At 46.2% G+C, this 20,586-nt stretch overlaps 1 protein-coding gene across 15 annotated transcripts in view; it reads right to left on the reverse strand.

Moving 5' to 3' along the window:
• Positions 1-20,586, reverse strand: part of zmiz1a (zinc finger, MIZ-type containing 1a) — a 445,305-nt gene that overhangs the window by 187,741 nt on the left and 236,978 nt on the right. For all 15 annotated transcript variants that reach the window (XM_087982374.1, XM_087982371.1, XM_087982364.1 and 12 more), the window contains 2 exons: positions 15,941-16,060; positions 796-909 (listed from right to left, as the gene is read on the reverse strand). In XM_087982374.1, the coding sequence (XP_087838500.1) occupies positions 796-909; positions 15,941-16,009 (183 nt within the window). In that variant the 5' untranslated portion in view covers positions 16,010-16,060. The remainder of the gene's footprint in view (positions 1-795; positions 910-15,940; positions 16,061-20,586) is intronic.

The following is a 20,586-nucleotide window of genomic DNA, read 5'->3' on the forward strand; positions in this document are numbered from 1 at the left end:
TGCTACCATTTCTCAAACACTGATTTAAACATTTCACCAGAGAGGGGGGAGAGGAAGAGATAAACTGCGTAACGTCTTGTCACATTTTTCAGGAACATTTCAAAGTGTTTCATTTACAATGAACAGTGGTGACCGATTGTTACCTGGGCAGAGACAGCAGGAATTTTACACGTAGTAAGGCTGCAGACGAGACAAATAACCAGTAAATCCCGACTGTTTTGGAGGTTTGCTTGGGACATGGTTGTCGAGCAGGGTACAATAGAACTTTGATGCAACGATGCCCTTTAGATCCCAAAAGAGATGGCAATGAGGGGAATTAAATGTAATTGGTGTACGTATGGGAAGATCAATTATAAAGGTAAGAACATTCCATTGTACCTGAACCCCAATGTCAAGTAGTTAAGAACGTTGCTACCTTGAAAACAAAAATGAATAGACCGTACTCTTTCCCAGCTTTCACGTTGTACCTTGTCCACTGAATTAACAAGTAAACTTTTCAAGATGTTTGTCCATACTCACAACCTCTTGCTTGGAGGTTGCAGCAATGGTCTTGGGAATTACACCAGGCACAAAGTTTCTGATGAAAGAGACTGAGCATTGGATCCGCAGGGATCAGTGACCTTTGGAGTGCACAGTAACAACAAAGTTAAAAAAGCTGGCCAGCTAACAACAGCACAGCACACAAGGCCTGAGTGTTGCTTTAACCTCCCTCGCCAGGAGGAATAGACAGGAACCATGTCATACAACAGTGGCGGCAACAATAATAAAGACATCTCCAACACAGCTCCCACATACCGTCAAGCAGCCCATCAGACTCTGCTCAAAGGGACGTTGAAATGCGCGTGGGTCACCACACCAGTCAAGGAGCTCAGTTGCAGCAGTCTGGAAGTTTGCAGGGTTCTGTAGATGCTGTAACAAGGAGAGAGAAATTCAGTAAACCCAAAAGTAAGAGTGAAAATAACACCAAGGCATGAGTTCATACAAAATCTGTCAGAGGTACTGGTGCCATCATTGGAGGTTTCACATTGACTGAATATGTCTGTACCATCTGAGTGACAGGATTACATTATTAATGGATTAGAACTCAATTTATGGATTATACTGGTTCCCAGCAAACCAGGAATAATCAAGATTTTAATTGTAAAATGAACCTATATATTGAGGGTTTTTTTTTGCTTTCTGTTCTGAACCATCTTGGAGAATAGGAGTCATGAGAGATACAGCATGGAAACAGACCCTTTGGTCCAACTTGTCCATGCTGACCAGCCATCCCAATCTGACCTAGTCTCATTTGCCAATATTTGGCTCATATCCCTCTAAACCCTTCCTATTCATCCAGGTGCCTTTTAAATGTTACAAGTGTACCAGCCTCATCATTTCCTCTGGCAGTTCATTCCATGCACACACACCACCCTCTGCATAAAAAGGGATCCGCCCATTATGTTCCTTCTAAATCTTTCCCCTTTGACCTTAAACCTATGCCCTCTAGTTTTGGACTTACCAACCCTGGGGAAAAGGATCTTGGTGATTCACCCTATCCATGCTCATAATTTTATAAACATCGATTAGGTCACCCCTACTCCACAGAAAACAGCCCCAGCCTGTTCAGCCTCTACCTATAGCTCAAACCCTTCAAACCTGGCAACATCCTTGCAAATCTTTTCTGCATCTTTTCAAGTTTAACACATCTTTCCTGTAGCAGGGAGACGAGAATTGAACTCAATATTCCAAAAGTGGCCTCATCAATGTCCCATACAGCTGCAACATGACATCCCAATTCCTATACTCAATGTTCTGACCAATGAAGGCAAGCGTGACAAACGCCTTGTAGCAGCAAATGGCACCATATTCTCTCAAAACTCAAATCCTTTCCTGAAAGCCCCATATTAAGAGGACAGCAGTCCAAAGTTAGACCCAGAATTACACTGAAGGCATTCTGCTGACAGTCACAGCCAGGTCACCCGAGGTTCTGAGTTTAAACCAATCAACCACCAATGCAACATATCACCTAAACTTATCAGAATAGAGCCGAGGACTCAATATTGCAATTAAAGGCAACATTTTCTAGTTGATTCTTAAAGTATCTGCTGAACAGGAAAATATGCAGAGTAAAGGTCTCTCTACTCTGTTCAACTGAAAGTAGAGCATCTGGTCAGATAACAAGATAGCGCTGCGTGTCTGAGAAGACAAAATGCTCTCAATACTCAGTCTGTCAGACAGCATCTGAGGGACAGAGTAAGTTAAAACTTCAGGCTGACAGGTTCTGATGGAAGGTTGTCAAACTGAAACTTTCACTTTGTTTCTCGCTCTAAAAGGTGCTGCCCGACTTGATGTGCATTTTCTACGTTTACTGTTGTCTAGTCACACATGCCTGAATGTGTATACGTACATGTGTATCTTAAGATAAGACTCATTTGTGACGTCGCTTTCTCAAATAGTAACCTGGCAACACCTGTTCCTGAATCTCATCTGTAAGAATTCCCCTGTAGGGGTAACACACAAGAGCTGAAGAATAATAAATGCAAGGCGATGCATTTTGGAAGATCAAATTCAGGTGCAAATTACACAATAAATGCCCCCACATGTTTAACACATGTTGTCATTGACATATAGAGGGATCTGGGTGTACAGGTTCACAGACCCCTGAAAGAGGTAACACAGGTGGATAAGGCAGGCATATAGCATGCTTACCTTCATTGGCTGGGGCACTGAGTATAAAAGTTGGCAAGTTATATTACAGCTGTATAAAACTTTAGTTCGCACATTTGGAACATTGCATGCACTTCTGGTTGCCACACTACCAGAAGGATGTGGATGCTTCAGAGAGGGTACAGAGAAGGTTTACCAGGATGTTGCCAGGTCTGGAAGGTTTTAGTTATGAGGACAGGTTGGATCAACTTGGATGGTTTCCACTGGAAAAGATGGAGGCTGAGGGGCGACCTGATAGAGATTTACAAAATTACGAGAGACATAAGTAGGGTGGATAGTCAGAGGCTGTTCCCCCAGGCTGGAAAGGTCAACTAAGGAAGGACACAGACTCAAGATGGGGGGGGGGGGGAGTTTAGGGGAGAAGTGGGGAAGATATTTTTCACCCAGAGGATAGTCAGTTTCTGGAATGCACTGCCAGTGGAGGTGGTGAAACAGGTTAAGGTTAGCAAGGTTAAGGTGTGTCCTGATAGACGTGTGAACAGGAGGCAAGCAGAGTGATAGAAACAATGCATCGGCTATAAACAGTGGTCTAAGTAAGGCCAAGGAATCAGCGCAGACTTGATGGACCGAAGGACCTGTGCTGTATCAATCTTTGTTCTAATAACACTTTATATCATTAAAAAATTAAACGTCAAAATCCTGTTTCAATCATTGCATTAACAGAATATGCCAAACATTCTCCAAGCATCCCTCTGCAAGTCTGTAATCTCAAAATCCAATTTGGAGCCATCTGTAAAGTCTGTGACAAAGCAGGTTAAAACCCACAATGGTACAGCACTAACATTGTCACCTGCAATGTGCGCACAAAGTTCTGGCCCCTTTGAGCACTGCCCTGCAGCTGACAAAGATTCTTACACTTCCAACAAGCGAAATGAGATCAAATAAAGGCTTCTTTGTGTACTCAGCTTGCTGAGGTCTGGATTGGAACTTTAATCTTGAGTTGAGAGTTGGAGAACACGGTGTTCCTTGGAGATAATAGCGAAAGAACTTGGTCTCACTGTTCAATTTCTACACCCAAAACTGATTTTGGGAATTCTTGAATGAAGCCTCAATAGTTTCACACACAATTTCAACAAGAGTGAATGTAGGGGCAAAATGTCCTGAAGTTAAGTGCCTTGCAATCCTGCAGTTCAACACCATCTACTGAAAATGAGCAGCAATAGGGTGAACAACAAATCGAAAAATAACATTTTTAAAATGTGGATGCTGGGTTTTATAGGATTTCAAACAGCCTGTTTTTAATCCAGTGGTTAGACCTCAGCTGGAATTTTGCATTTAACTCTCGACAAAAGTGCTCTTGGGGCTTTGATAAGGATTAAGGCAAGGGAGATTATCGTTTAGCCACACTTCAGTGTCACTGAGGCAAAATCCTGGAATTCACTCCTGAACGAGGGAACATGCACTGCAGCAGTTTGAGAAGGCAGCTAACCGCAAACTTCATGTGAGCCTAAATTACAGATGGGCAATAAATGTTAGCCCAGCCCAGTGATGCCCACATCCCATCAAAGAATGATACCAAGAGGAGGAATTTTCATTATGTGGGAACACTGGATAGGTTATAATTGTTCTCCTTCCGAAAGGAGTTGGTAATGGAGGGAATGAGCAGAAAGGTGGGAATTGGGTGAGATTTTGTTGAGTAAACACAGTAGCATTGAAAAGAGTAGGCCATTCAGCCCATCGAACCTGCTCTGCCATTCAAGATAATCATGAATGATCCTCTATCTCAATTCCATTATCCTGCTCTCTTGCTGGACCTATCCTTTTGACACCTGCATTGTCTAGAAATCTATTCATTTCTAGCTTATAATTTAGTAATTTAGCCACCAGAATCTCGTGTGGTAGAGAATTCTACAGTTTAACAGCTCTTTGAGTGAAGAAGCTTCTCATCACAGTCCCAATAAATGAGGAGAGGCTATTTCCACTGGCAGCATTGTGGTTAACCAAAGGACACAGCTTCAGACTTTGACTGAAATGCTTCCCATGTTTTGAAACACATAAGGCAGTAAGACCATGCAATTACATCAGGTTTCTCGGTTTAGCTTTTGCTGCAACAGGTCAATATGCTGTTGGCAAAGACTGTTGCTTAAGGACTGCCAGCTGCCTTATACACCACAACCACCTGATGAAGGAACAGCTCTCTGAAAGCTAGTGCTTCCAAATAAACCTGTTGGACTATAACCTGGTGTTGTGTGATTTTTAACTGGTCTCAAGGGTGACTTGATGAGAGGTCTCTGCCACTCTTACCACCTGCTGTGGGTCTGTCTGATTGAAAGGCTAATTTTCAACCACTTTTTGGTCAAGTTATGAGCAAGCTTTCCTGGGCCATCAAGTCCTGAGTTGAACTTCTGGTTAAGAGACACAGATGCTACCCCGTGACACAAGGTCCCCACTGCAAAAATTGATGATACGTGGCAAAGGCATTAGAGGGAAAGTGTGGAAGTCATCCCTGTGCTGTGATAATTTGGAATGCATTGCTGGAAAAGGCAAGGAGAGCAGCTTTTTTTAGTCACTACCCACGGGAAAACTGTATGCACTCAGAAAAGACAGACAGGCAAGATGGGCTGTATCTTCCATGCTGCAGGTTTCAGGACTCTATGCTCCTACTAATTGTGAAGATCACTGTGGGGCAAATTCCCCTTGTCCCTTTCTGAGAAGGGAATGGGATCCTGATTTCCTTGCACCATACATCAGGATGTGGACATCACATTGACTGCCCATCCATAAACCGGCTTTGATAAGGCAGTGGCTGATGAGCTACCTTGCTATGTCATAGTCGTAGAGATATATGCCATGGAAACAGACCCTTCAGCCCAACTCATCCATGCCGAACAGGTTTCCCAAGCTGAACTAATCCCATTCGCCTGCATTTGACCATATCACTCAATACTTTTCCATCTGTGCACCTGTCTGAGTGTCTTTTAAATGTTGTCATTGTACTCACCTGTACCACTTCCTCTGGTAGCTCGTTCCATATAGACACCACTCCCTGTGTGAAAAGTTGACCCTAAAGTCACTTTTAAATCTTTACCCCTCGTGTTAAAAAGATGCCTCTAGTTCTGGACTCCCCCACCCGAGGGAAAAGACCTCGGCTATTCACCCTATCCACGCCCCTCATGATTTTATAAAGCTCTAAGGTCACCCCTCAGCCTCTGTTGCTCTAAGGAACACAAGTCCCAGCCTCTCCCAAGCCTTCCAGTTTTGGTAACATCCTTGTAAATCCTTTTTTGCACTCTTTCAAGTTTACTAACATCCTTCTTATAGCAGCATGACCAGAACTTTACACAGTACTCTAGAAGTGGACTCACTAAAGTCCTGGACAGGTCATTTCAGGCAGCAGTGAAAAGGAAAACATGGAGGCCAGACCAGGGTGAGGAAGGCAGATTTCTTTATCTATAGATATGTTCTAATCAACCTGTTCACTTCTGGGGCAGGTAGGACTTGAACCCAAGCCAAAACCAGGTGGATTTTCACAACAATCCAACTGTTCAATTGTCAGCCTGACTGAGGTAAGCTTTTCAATTGCATATTTAATTCATAATTTGCATTTTATTTCCCCCTGCTGCCTGCATGGGACTTGAACACATTGTCTCCAGAGATTAGCCCCCTACCTCTGGATTACTACTCAGTAATGCAACCACTATTCCAGACTCAAGAGCATGGCTAGCACCAGAGTGTTACTGAGTGGATAAAGGTTCTGGTGGTAGATTGAGCACATTTATAATTTTTATGCAGTTTGCTAGTTGGTACATGGTGGAAAGGGAACAGAAACAGAGGAGACATAAAAGCTGCTCAGCATCAAGCAGGTTAAGGAGGGTTATTGCTCCTTCATCACTTTGTTCTTTTAAATTCCAATGAGGTTGTGTCTGAGCAAAGCATTTCAATAATCGCAGGTAGGTGACAGATTGGATTTCCTTTATTGGCTTCAACCTTTTATTTCTCAGCGTGTGACCCAGATAACCATCTTTCTTAAAACAACTGTCCATTTTGATGCACTGCCCTGCTCCTTAATCTTGCCCTCTTGCTCATCCTCTGTCCTCTGAAGATTATCTCACATAACCTGCAGCAATCTTTGACAAACACCCAAGCCCTTACTTTCATCTCCCTGACACTGAGGTCTGTGACCTGAATGGCTGAGGTTACAGCTTTCTCACTGAATCTAATCCTGACTAATATTTACAATCTTTCATTGCTGCTCAGAACTGATAGGGACATTAGAACTAGGAACGTCGGAGACACGGAATCATTCTCTGAACAGGAGACTCAGTAAGCAGAGCACATCGAAAACAAAGTCCAGATTCTTTTCCCGGGCAACTTTGCTAACCTCCAGCTAACCAATATGAATTCCATACAAAAAACAAAGGGAAAACAGGAAGGGTCACTCATCCCAAAACATTAACTCTGATTTCTCTCTATAAATGCTGCCTGCCAGACCCGCTGGGTTTTTCCAACAACTTCTGTTTTACAGCATCTGCAGTTCCCTCAGTTTTGAGAAGGCAAATTCCATGGCTGTCTTGCAGATTAAATGTTGAAACTTTTCACTGGTTTGAAGAGGAGCAGGGGAGTGCTTCCTGGTGTACGAGCCAATATATATCTTTTATGTGACATCACAAGAACAGATCAGCTGATCATTACCACATTCCTGTTTGGGGGAGCTTACTGTGTGCAAACTGACAGCAGCATTTCTGACCTTACAAGGTGGCCACTCCTTCAAGAGTACTTTATTAATTGTTAAGTGCTTTGAGATGTCAGACAATTTGGTTTTGCTCTGATGTAGACTGCATCTCCTAATGTAGATGATAGTTATTCACACCTGCCTTTCAATTAGAGAAATTAACTTTAATATCCAGTGCATTCAATTGGGGTGGGGCTCAAATTAATTTTAATAAAGAGAAAAAGCATAAAATTTGCCTAATGTGCAGCTGGAGGACTGAGCTTTAGAGCAAAAAATATTCAGCACAGTAAGGCTGGAAAAACTAATGGAAGGATCCAAATAAAACTATTGCTGTAGAGAACAGGTGGAACACTGATTGTAATTAAAGTGAATTACAAAGGGCTGTGTCATACATAGATATATCATAGTAGACTCCCTACGGCGTAGAAGCAGGTTATTTGGCCATTGAGTCCACACCAACGCCCCAAAGAGCATCCCACCCAGACACATCCCCTACCGTATCCCTGCAACCCAAGGCTATTCTACCCTAGACTACAAATCCCTGGACATTACAGGCAATTTATAGCCTGGCCAATCTACCTAGCCTGTGCATCTTTGGACTGCGGAAGGAAACCGGAGCACCCTGAGGAAACCAGGGCAGACACGGGGAGAATGTACAAACTCTACACAGACAGTCGCCCGAGGCTGGAATCGAACCCAGGTCCCTGGTGCTGTGAGACAGCAGTGCGCTTATCCTTCAAGAAGTGAACAAACCTTTAAAGTTCTTCGAATACACAATGATTGGAGGTGGTAGGGGAAGGGAGGTCACAGTATATATAACTATTATGGTAATACTGCTTGCTTCTATCTTTAATTCTTATATGCAGTGAATGTTGCTTTCGCTTAAAAATGTGAAATTTTATGATGTAGGGCTGTTGGTCGATTGCTAAAGATCTGCTAAAAAACAAGACTGGAATAAATAATAGTCAGCAAAACAAATATTCATGCCATGCATCAGAAAGAACAAGGTGAGAAAGAATCCATTGATAATGAATGTATATTAGCATTGATATGAAGCACTTCCTATTAGATCAGCTGCGTTGGTGCTATTGTAAATGTCAAGTCTTGCCTGAAAGACGTGGATCTCCAAGCTGATGTGTACAGGATCTCCTGTTTAACTAGCAGCTGTTCTGAATAGGCAATAATAGGTCTCACTGGGCACTGAAGTATAATGGAGAAAATGAGATGATACTCTCAATGACTTCTTTCATATGAGGGGGTGGCGGGTGACTGTATACTCAATGTTTCTTAAAAGACAGCACATTGACCGTGAGCTTGTGCAGAGGGACAGGATGCCATTCTGAAGATGGCAGTGGCTGTGGCACGTACAACTCCTCACATTAGAGACGCCAGAGAGATTGCTGTGATATTGTTGGTGCTGTAGTGCGACACGCCGTCAACGTTCCCTAACGAAGAGGCTGCACACTCCAACTCTATTCTCACTGCACACGAGCAATCAATCAGAGTTTGTTTGCCACTTAACAATCATTCGCAACAGCGAGTGAACCAGCACAGTGTGGGGAAATGAACACAAACAAACCTTTCCGAAGCCAGAATGGCAAGGGAACCCTTGAATTCCCAATTTCAGAATTAAATAAGGTCAATTTAGTTGGTATGCTTGAATTGCTGTAACATGCTTAGCTTACAAAAGCAGAAAATGAAAGTGGAGCTCAGAATATCTGAATCATTGCTGGCACATTAGTGTGGTCCCATCAACACTGCGTGCTTAGCTGGCCTGGCTCGGTAGGATCTTCACCATTAACAAGACACATGGGGCTAGGGTGTGTGTGTGTACGCAGAGAGCACGCCTAGGTTTGGATGGAGCACTCTCTGAGAGGAAGTCACAAATTATTTCAGGCGGTCAGGTTTGTTCCGGAGCTCCCAATCCGCTCGGAACAATGCAGTTGGATTCTCCCTTATTCCTCTGTCTCTCGGCTGGCTGCATTTCCACAGGGAGGTGGGGGGCTGCAGACTTTGCAGGAGCGATGTCCCCCCTCGAGGGACCCAGCTCAAATTAACGTCAGCTGCCTGCTCCCTCTCCAGCAGTAACAGTGCAGCTTCTGCAGCACAGCTCATTTCTGCAGAGCAGCAAGGCGACAAGGAAATAATAAAAAAAAACAATCCTGCCCGCACGAGTCACACACAACAAAAAAATAAAAGAACGACATGCAAATGCCTCGATAGCAAGGACGCTCGCGATAATGAGGTGGCCTGTTCAAAAGAACACTTAATCAGAGATCAAGGTCATGCCCCATTCACCCTACATGGTTTGCTTAATGGGAATAAATGGGTAAACAGAGCTTGCTTGTCAGTTGGGTGTTCCTAATGAAAGACAATACATACGGATATTAATATGCACGGCCGTCTCTGTTTCAACACTTAACAATTGTGCTTGGAATTGCACAGTACAAGGCAAAGGAGGTTCAGAGCAGCTAAATTGGTTAACACCACCAATAAACGATAAGGCACATATATGGAGAAAGAATGTGCTCCAATTTAGTTTCCTGACTGCTGACTATTGGCAGTTCCAATATTGTAAGAAGTCAGGAAGGATTATCCAATATATTTCCTCATTCCAATTTATTTTGGAAAACGTCCGTTCCTGTGCTGAGGGGAGCACTGGCGAGGTCAGCATCTGTTGCCCATCCCTAATTACCCTTAACAAAGTGAAGGCTGTGGTGAAAGGGTTGATCTTAAAATAAACGTAAGAGCAGCTACTGAGCATGTGATCGCTGAGCTATAACAGAGGTGGACAGCACACAAACAGACCCTTCGGTCCAACTCGTCCATGCTGACCAGACATGCTAACCCAATCTAGTCCCACCTGCCAGCACCCGGCCCATATCCCTCAAAACTCTTCCTATTCACATACCCACTCAGATGACTTTCAAATGTTGTAATTGTACCAGCCTCCACCACATCCTCTGGCAGCTCATTCCATACCCGTACCACCCTCTGCGTGAAAACGTTGCCCCCTTAAGTCTCTTTTATATCTTTCCCCTCTCACCCTAAACCTATGCCCTCTAGTTCTGGACTCCCCGACCCCAGGGAAAAGACCTTGTCTATTTAGCCAATCCAATCCCCTCATGATTTTATAAACCTCTATAAGGTCATCCCTCAGCCTCCAATGCTCCAGGGAAAACAGCACCAGCCTATTCAAACTGTCCCTATAACTCAAATCCTCCAACCCTGGCAACATCCTTGTAAATCTTTTCTGAACCCTTTCAAATTTCACAACATCTTTCCGATAGGAAGGAGACCAGAATTGCACGCAATATTCCAAAGGTGGCCTAACCAATGTCCTGTACAGCCGCAACATGACCTCCCAACACCTAAACTCAATACACTGACCAATAAAGGAAAGCATACCAAATGCCTTCTTCACTATCCTATCTACCTGCGACTCCACTTTCAAGGAGCTATGAACCTGCATTCCAAGGTCTCTTTGTTCAGCAACACTCCCCAGGACCTCAGCATTAAGTGTATAAGTCCTGCTAAAATTTGCTTTCCCAAAGTGCAGCACCTCACATTTATCTGTATTAAACTCCACCTGCCAGCTCTCAGCCCATTGGCCCATCTGATCGCGATCCCATTGTAATCTGAGGTAACCCTCTTCGCCGTCCACCACACCTTCAATTTTGGTGTCACCTGCAAACTTACTAACTATACCTGTTCTGCTCACATCCAAATCATTTATGTAAATGACAAAAAGTAGTGCACCCAGCACCGATCCTTGTGGCACTCCACTGGTCACAGGCCACCAGTCTGAAAAACAACCCTCCACCACCACCCTCTGTCTTCTACCTTTGAGCCAGTTCTGTATCCAAATGGCTAGTTCTAATGTTGCTAACCAGTATCCCATGGGGAACCTTGTTGAACGCCTTACTGAGCTCCAAATAGATCACATCTACTGCTCTGCCCTCATCAATCCTCTTTATTACATCTTCAAAAAACTCACTCAAGTTTGTGAGACTTGACTTCCCATGCACATGATGTGGATCAGGAACCTGTTGAGGTCCAGGAGAAGTCCTCTCTGAATAGCCCTTGGATACAGCAGTGTTTAGCAAGAGCCTGTTGACGTTTACTCACGAGGGGTATAGGCCTGAGCTTGCCATGCGGTAGCAGTGGAGACCAGACCTAAGGGACTGGAGACTAGCAGCACAGAGTGCTCAAAGTGAAGCCCAGTGATAGGACAGTCCGATCCCAGGAGCTGAGAGGAAAAACTCCAAGTCCAGTATCTATAGGGGGCAGGGGGTGAAGAACATCAAGACCCACTTAGGCCTTGGGTTGCAGAGCAGGAAAATCTGTGCAATACCAACAGAGCATGGGATGAGAAAGTGCCAAGGCAGTAAGCACATCAATCCATTAATTAATCAGCCATGGTAAATCAGTGCAGCATCTCAGGAGATCTTCACAGGTTTGGGGGGGGGGGGGGGGGGGGGAAGGATACCTTGAGAAGCTGCAAAAGACAGACAGCATATGGGGGACTGAGCACGGTTAATACCTGGTAAGGGACCCCACCAGCAGGAACTGGGTCCAGCCACCGTTACACATGGGCACGGGTGCCAGCAGGGGTATCATTCCGCAGCCATTTCTGGCAGAAGTCAGAAAATATCCAGGAGCAAGACAAATTCTTTCTGGGGGACATAGCTGGACCACAGGAGGCTTTTGGTTGTCCTGGCGTCACAGGCCCACAAGACAGTCAAGGAACGGCATCAATATTCCAACATTCCTTCCTTTTGTGAATAGCCCGTTGTGAAGTGAGTTTGTACAATAAGAAACCACTCGAAGGCAGCACAAACTCCACATGAAACAGCCTCTCTCTGTGCTGGAGACCTCTATGATTCTATTTGCAAGAGTGAGAGAGAGAGAGAGAGAGAGAGAGGAGAGAGGAAGGGAGGGAAAGAGAGAGAGAGAAGCAGATGGCAATGTGTGCGGAAGATTTGGGAGGGGAGAAGAGGAGATTCACTGAGCTTTGTGTCATTCTGGAATATGGAGAGATTTGCTAAAACCTATAGAAGTTTATAAAATAACATTTTTACAAAGTCCCATGAAATTGACACTGTGCACCCTCCAACCGAAATCTCTGCTAATGTTCCCAGGTGTCACTGTTACTGTAGTAAACGCTAATGTTTGTCAGACAGAAGTGAATGTAAAAGAACTGATTGAAGGTTGAAAGTACTGCACCCTCTGTGTTTACAATGAAAATACTCAAAGGTGGAGAGGCTCTGAGCTATTGCAAGTTGTAATATACATTAAGGCAAGTCTTTGTTCGATTCTTACCATTAACATAACCTGCAATGTGTTCGCATGGAACTGTGCAACCTCTGAAAATTGCTGTAAAACTCATCCATTCAAAAATATCCTTTTGGAAAAGGAAGTCTGCCATCCTTATCTTGTCTGGGCCGAGACGTGACTCCAGACTCAGAGCAATATGGTTGGCTCTTAACAGGCTTCTGAGATGCCCCTGGAGAGCTATTTCATTCGAGTAGTAAATCCTGGTCTAGCCAGGAGTGCCCACATCCATGACTGATTAGGGATAGTCAGCATGGCTTTGTGTGGGGTAAATGTCTCACAAACTTGATTGCGTTTTTTTAAAGAAATAAAGGATTGATGAGGGCAGAGCAGTAGACGTGGTCTACATGGACTTCAGTAAGGCGTTCAAAAAGGTTCCCCATGGGAGACTGATTAGCAAGGTTAGATCTCATGGAATATAGGGAGAACTAGCCATTTGGACACAGAACTGGCTCAAAGGTAGAAGACAGAGGGTGGTGGTGGAGGGTTGCTTTTCAAACTGGAGGCCTGTGACCAGTGGAGTGCCACAAGGATCGGTGCTGGGTCCACTACTTTTCGTCATTTATATAAAATGATTTAGCTGTGAACATAGGAGGTATAGTTAATAAGTTTGCAGACAACACCAAAATTGGAGGTGGTAGTGGACGGCGAAGAGGGTTACCTCAGATTACAACAGGATCTTGATCAGATGGACCAATGGGCTGAGAAGTGGCAGATGGAGTTTAATTCAGATAAATGCGAGGTGCTGCATTTTGGAAAAGGAAATCAGAGCAAGACTTATACACTTAATGGTAAGGTCCTGGGGAATGTTGCTGAACAAAGAGACCTTGGAGTGCAGGTTCATAGCTCCTTGAAAATGGAGACACAGGTATAGCAAAGGTGGTGTTTGGTATGCTTTCCTTTATTGGTTAAAGTATTGAGTACAGAAATTGGGAGGTCATGTTGCGGCTGTACAGAGCATTGGTTAGGCCAATTTTTGAATATTCTATAAATGTCGCTTTTGAAATTTTCAATTTACCTCAACAGAGAGACAGACAGTGCTTTGGACCCTGACATCTCTTTGTTTGAAGAAATACCCTCGTCAGCCCAGCTCTGATTTTCAGGATGCGTCCTTTTGCTTGGAGCTCTCCCATCTGAGAATGTACCTTCTTGACCACGCATCCTTTCATCATTGCAAACATCTCAAGTCTGATCAGCCCTTACTCTTGAGTATTTAAGGAAACTCAAGGCTGTCTGTACAAATGTCCTGATCAGCTTTTATCCTGATATCAGAGTCCAACTTTAACACAGTGTAAGGTTTTACTATAATCTTAGGCCATTCTGCCTCTGAACAGACTGCTCCAGAATGTGATAAAGAAGCTGCGATCCTCTCAGCTCCTGTCTCTATTACACTGCCCAGGGGCAGCGTGTTCCGTTACTATTTAATGACCTGGTTAAATTCAATATTTGTGGATTTTAAGCAAAGCTGAATTCATCACCTTGATACAACTTTCAAAGCTTTCCTTATTTTTGTCAGCAATATTAAAAACAAATTGGGAATTGTATCTGTTCTCAATCTTGAAAGAAATAGGCTTTCTGACAGTTTGTTTTCTTTCATTTTCCAGACATTCATGGGAGCGGAGTGGGAGGGAGCCCATTTCACCCAGTGTGGCCTTTAGACTGACATTTAGCCAATGGAAACCTAACGAGGCAGATCTCCCCCTGACGGAGTGTTCCAGCTGGGGGTTAATTCCACAAAGGAGGCTGTCCTCCAATTTACAGGGGCAGGGACAGTGAGCAGGGAAGGCGAGACATCCGGGCCCAGCCATTCCTCACCGAATGTTGTTCTCCAGAACGGTTCAACACAAGTTGCCAGATGCTGAGCAGGAGCAGGAACCCTGGCTGACCCGCTCACTGCCCTTTGTAATCTGGCAGATGGAGACAATTCAACACAGATCAGGGATCAAACTTGGGATCTTTATCATCTGCATAAGTGCTTTCATACTTTTAAGTGCAGCCAACAGAGTGGGATCGAATTTCCTTCCATTGAGCTGTGCGCACTGTGAGATCAGGCTGGGTTTGTTATCTCAACATCAAAAAAACCACTAACAGAAAGCGTTACAGTTCAGGTTTAGTGCACTGGTCTTAGCAGTGCAAACTGAAAGGACATTAATTTAGATAAATGCAAGGTGCTGGCTTTTGGAAAGGCAAAACAGGTCAGGACTTTTATACGAAATAGTAAGGTCCGGGGGAGTGTTGCTGAATAAAAAGACCCTGGAGTGCAGGTTCATTGTTTGTTGAGAGTGGAGTCACAGGTAGACAGGATAGTGAAGGTGGCGTTTGATATGCTTTCCTTTATTGGTTAGTGCATTGGGTACAGGAGTTGGGAGGTCATGTTGCGGCTGTACGGGACATTGGTTAGCATTGCGTTCAATTCTATAGGAAAGATGTTGTCAAACTTGAAAGGGTTCAGAAAAGATTTACAAGGATGTTGCCAGGGTGGGAGGGTTTGAGCTATAGGGAGAGGCTGAATAGGCTGGGGCTGTTTTCCCTGGAGTATCAAAGGGGTGATCTTACAGAGGTTTACAAAATCATTAGGGGCATGGATAGGGTAAATAGTCAAGGTCTATCCCCAGTGTACTGGGAGTCCAAATCCAGACAGCATAAGTTTAGGGTGACAGGGGAAAGATATAAAAGAGACCTAAGGGACAACTTTTTCACATAGAGGGTGGTACGTGTATGGAATGAGCTGCCGGAGGAAGTGGTGGAGGCTGGTACAATTACAACATTTAAAAGGCACCTGGATGGGTATGTGAATAGGAAGGGTTTAGAGGGATATGGGCCAAATGCTGGCAAATGGGACGAGATTTATATAGGATGGCACGGACAAGTTGTATTGAAGAGTTTGTTACCAGAACTGGGTTTTGGCTCAGTTCCAGATGAAGCAGTGTACGTACTGAACTATTTGGAGCATTTATTTGAAAATGAGAAATAAGTTGTACCATTTTGTTGCTTGTTTACAAAGCTTTGGATTATAATAGAAGTCTTTTTGAGGATGCCAATGTCATGAATATAAAAAGGATTCTGATCAAACTGCTACGTGGCCACTCAGATCCAGGGAGGATCTGTATTCAGTATCAACCTGATCCTGAGAGATTACCCTCAACCTTCAATAAGCTGCTTGTGGAGAATAAATTGGAATCAGCTGAGAGCACAGAAACACGGTCAAAGATTTTGTCGCCTTACCTGTTTTATACACTGCAGCCGATCGTTCGTCTGCTGAATGTGTCTGTCCATGGAGGTTACTGTGTTCATCTTTATTGTCTCTTGCTGGCCTCTACCTGAAAGCCATTAAACTTTTCCACTCTGCAAGATAAACAGAAAATGGAATCATTGATCAGGGGTTTGAGAGCACAAGGCAATCCCCTCAAACAGATCACAGATGGCACAGAGTTATTCGTCTTTTCAGGTGACTCGGGATTGCAGGGACTGAGTGTGTAAGGGGCTGTGGGTCACCTGGTCAGGAACGCAGAGATTCCCATCAGTGCCGGATGTCCACCTGGCACTGAGACCGTTCACAAAACGGTGGTGGTGATGGGCCAGTGTTGACACTCACAAGCACTCAGTTTCCAACCATCAAGCGAGGTGTGGAGCTAGTGTGCTAGCTAGCGAGGTGTAGAGCGGAGGTGTAGAGCTAGTATGCTAGTTAGCGAGGTGTAGAGCGGAGGTGTAGAGCTAGTGTGCTAGTTAGCGAGGTGTAGAGCGGAGGTGTAGAGCTAGTGTGCTAGTTAGCGAGGTGTAGAGCGGAGGTGTAGAGCTAGTGTGCTAGTTAGCGAGGTGTAGAGCGGAGGTGTAGAGCTAGTGTGCTAGTTAGCGAGGTGTAGAGCGGAGGTGTAGAGCTAGTGTGCTAGTTAGCGAGGTGTAGAGCGGAGGTGTAGAGCTAGTGTGCTAGTTAGCGAGGTGTAGAGCGGAGGTGTAGAGCTAGTGTGCTAGCTAGCGAGGTGTAGAGTGGAGGTGTAGAGCTAGTGTGCTAGTTAGCGAGGTGTAGAGCGGAGGTGTAGAGCTAGTGTGCTAGCTAGCGAGGTGTAGAGCGGAGGTGTAGAGCTAGTGTGCTAGTTAGCGAGGTGTAGAGCGGAGGTGTAGAGCTAGTATGCTAGCTAGCTAGCGAGGTGTAGAGCGGAGGTGTAGAGCTAGTGTGCTAGTTAGCGAGGTGTAGAGCAGAGGTGTAGAGCTAGTGTGCTAGCTAGCGAGGTGTAGAGCGGAGGTGTAGAGCTAGTATGCTAGCTAGCTAGCGAGGTGTAGAGCAGAGGTGTAGAGCTAGTGTGCTAGTTAGCGAGGTGTAGAGCGGAGGTGTGGAGCTAGTGTGCTAGTTAGCTAGCGAGGTGTAGAGCAGAGGTGTAGAGCTAGTGTGCTAGTTAGCTAGCGAGGTGTAGAGCAGAGGTGTAGAGCTAGTGTGCTAGCTAGCGAGGTGTAGAGCAGAGGTGTAGAGCTAGTGTGCTAGTTAGCGAGGTATAGAGCGGAGGTGTAGAGCTAGTGTGCTAGCTAGTTAGCGAGGTGTAGAGCGGAGGTGTAGAGCTAGTGTGCTAGCTAGCGAGGTGTAGAGCAGAGGTGTAGAGCTAGTGTGCTAGCTAGCTAGCGAGGTGTAGAGCAGAGGTGTAGAGCTAGTGTGCTAGTTAGCGAGGTATAGAGCGGAGGTGTAGAGCTAGTGTGCTAGCTAGCGAGGTATAGAGCGGAGGTGTAGAGCTAGTGTGCTAGTTAGCGAGGTATAGAGCAGAGGTGTAGAGCTAGTGTGCTAGCTAGCGAGGTGTAGAGCAGAGGTGTAGAGCTAGTGTGCTAGCTAGCTAGCGAGGTGTAGAGCGGAGGTGTAGAGCTAGTGTGCTAGCTAGCGAGGTGTAGAGCGGAGGTGTAGAGCTAGTGTGCTAGCTAGCGAGGTGTAGAGCGGAGGTGTAGAGCTAGTGTGCTAGTTAGCGAGGTGTAGAGCGGAGGTGTAGAGCTAGTGTGCTAGCTAGCGAGGTATAGAGCGGAGGTGTAGAGCTAGTGTGCTAGCTAGCTAGCGAGGTGTAGAGCGGAAGTGTAGAGCTAGTGTGCTAGTTAGCGAGGTGTAGAGCGGAGGTGTAGAGCTAGTGTGCTAGTTAGCGAGGTATAGAGCAGAGGTGTAGAGCTAGTGTGCTAGCTAGCGAGGTGTAGAGCGGAGGTGTAGAGCTAGTGTGCTAGTTAGCGAGGTATAGAGCGGAGGTGTAGAGCTAGTGTGCTAGTTAGCGAGGTGTAGAGCGGAGGTGTAGAGCTAGTGTGCTAGCTAGCGAGGTGTAGAGCGGAGGTGTAGAGCTAGTGTGCTAGTTAGCGAGGTGTAGAGCGGAGGTGTAGAGCTAGTGTGCTAGCTAGCGAGGTGTAGAGCGGAGGTGTAGAGCTAGTGTGCTAGTTAGCAAGGTGTAGAGCGGAGGTGTGGAGCTAGTGTGCTAGCTAGCAAGGTGTAGAGCGGAGGTGTGGAGCTAGTGTGCTAGCTAGCGAGGTGTAGAGCGGAGGTGTGGAGCTAGTGTGCTAGTTAGCGAGGTGTAGAGCGGAGGTGTAGAGCTAGTGTGCTAGTTAGCGAGGTGTAGAGCGGAGGTGTAGAGCTAGTGTGCTAGCTAGCGAGGTGTAGAGCGGAGGTGTAGAGCTAGTGTGCTAGTTAGCGAGGAGTAGAGCGGAGGTGTGGAGCTAGTGTGCTAGCTAGCGAGGTATAGAGCGGAGGTGTAGAGCTAGTGTGCTAGTTAGCGAGGTGTAGAGCGGAGGTGTAGAGCTAGTGTGCTAGTTAGCGAGGTGTAGAGCGGAGATGTAGAGCTAGTGTGCTAGCTAGCGAGGTGTGGAGCGGAGGTGTAGAGTTAGTGTGCTAGTTAGCGAGGTGTAGAGCGGAGGTGTGGAGCTAGTGTGCTAGCTAGCGAGGTATAGAGCGGAGGTGTAGAGCTAGTGTGCTAGCTAGCGAGGTGTAGAGCGGAGGTGTAGAGCTAGTGTGCTAGTTAGCTAGCGAGGTGTAGAGCGGAGGTGTAGAGCTAGTGTGCTAGTTAGCGAGGTGTAGAGCGGAGGTGTAGAGCTAGTGTGCTAGTTAGCGAGGTGTAGAGCGGAGGTGTAGAGCTAGTGTGCTAGTTAGCGAGGTATAGAGCGGAGGTGTAGAGCTAGTGTGCTAGTTAGCGAGGTGTAGAGCGGAGGTGTGGAGCTAGTGTGCTAGTTAGCTAGCGAGGTATCGAGCGGAGGTGTAGAGCTAGTGTGCTAGCTAGCGAGGTATAGAGCGGAGGTGTAGAGCTAGTGTGCTAGTTAGCGAGGTGTGGAGCGGAGGTGTGGAGCTAGTGTGCTAGTTAGCTAGCGAGGTGTAGAGCGGAGGTGTAGAGCTAGTGTGCTAGCTAGCGAGGTATAGAGCGGAGGTGTAGAGCTAGTGTGCTAGTTAGCTAGCGAGGTGTAGAGCGGAGGTGTAGAGCTAGTGTGCTAGTTAGCGAGGTGTAGAGCGGAGGTGTAGAGCTAGTGTGCTAGTTAGCGAGGTGTAGAGCGGAGGTGTAGAGCTAGTGTGCTAGTTAGCGAGGTGTAGAGCGGAGGTGTAGAGCTAGTGTGCTAGTTAGCGAGGTATAGAGCGGAGGTGTAGAGCTAGTGTGCTAGTTAGCGAGGTGTAGAGCGGAGGTGTGGAGCTAGTGTGCTAGTTAGCTAGCGAGGTATAGAGCGGAGGTGTAGAGCTAGTGTGCTAGTTAGCGAGGTGTAGAGCGGAGGTGTGGAGCTAGTGTGCTAGTTAGCTAGCGAGTTGTAGAGCGGAGGTGTAGAGCTAGTGTGCTAGCTAGCGAGGTATAGAGCGGAGGTGTAGAGCTAGTGTGCTAGTTAGCTAGCGAGGTGTAGAGCGGAGGTGTAGAGCTAGTGTGCTAGTTAGCGAGGTGTAGAGCGGAGGTGTAGAGCTAGTGTGCTAGTTAGCGAGGTGTAGAGCGGAGGTGTAGAGCTAGTGTGCTAGTTAGCGAGGTATAGAGCGGAGGTGTAGAGCTAGTGTGCTAGTTAGCGAGGTGTAGAGCGGAGGTGTGGAGCTAGTGTGCTAGTTAGCTAGCGAGGTGTAGAGCGGAGGTGTCGAGCTAGTGTGCTAGTTAGCGAGGTGTAGAGCAGAGGTGTGGAGCTAGTGTGCTAGCTAGCGAGGTGTAGAGCAGAGGTGTAGAGCTAGTATGCTAGTTAGCGAGGTGTAGAGCGGAGGTGTGGAGCTAGTATGCTAGCTAGCGAGGTGTAGAGCGGAGGTGTAGAGCTAGTGTGCTAGTTAGCGAGGTGTAGAGCGGAGGTGTGGAGCTAGTGTGCTAGTTAGCGAGGTGTAGAGCGGAGGTGTGGAGCTAGTATGCTAGCTAGCGAGGTGTAGAGCGGAGGTGTAGAGCTAGTGTGCTAGTTAGCGAGGTGTAGAGCGGAGGTGTGGAGCTAGTGTGCTAGTTAGCTAGCGAGGTGTAGAGCGGAGGTGTAGAGCTAGTGTGCTAGCTAGCGAGGTGTAGAGCGGAGGTGTGGAGCTAGTGTGCTAGTTAGCGAGGTGTAGAGCGGAGGTGTGGAGCTAGTGTGCTAGCTAGCGAGGTGTAGAGCGGAGGTGTAGAGCTAGTGTGCTAGCTAGCGAGGTGTGAAGCGGAGGTGTAGAGTTAGTGTGCTAGTTAGCGAGGTGTAGAGCGGAGGTGTGGAGCTAGTGTGCTAGTTAGCGAGGTGTAGAGCAGAGGTGTAGAGCTAGTGTGCTAGCTAGCGAGGTATAGAGCGGAGGTGTAGAGCTAGTGTGCTAGTTAGCGAGGTGTAGAGCAGAGGTGTAGTGCTAGTGTGCTAGCTAGCTAGCGAGGTGTAGAGCAGAGGTGTAGAGCTAGTATGCTAGCTAGCGAGGTGTAGAGCGGAGGTGTAGAGCTAGTGTGCTAGTTAGCGAGGTATAG

This window comes from Chiloscyllium plagiosum, unplaced genomic scaffold (genome assembly GCF_037043375.1).
Source record: "Chiloscyllium plagiosum isolate Xiang-an unplaced genomic scaffold, Cpla_swu_hap1 HiC_scaffold_43, whole genome shotgun sequence".
Taxonomy (NCBI): domain Eukaryota; kingdom Metazoa; phylum Chordata; class Chondrichthyes; order Orectolobiformes; family Hemiscylliidae; genus Chiloscyllium; species Chiloscyllium plagiosum.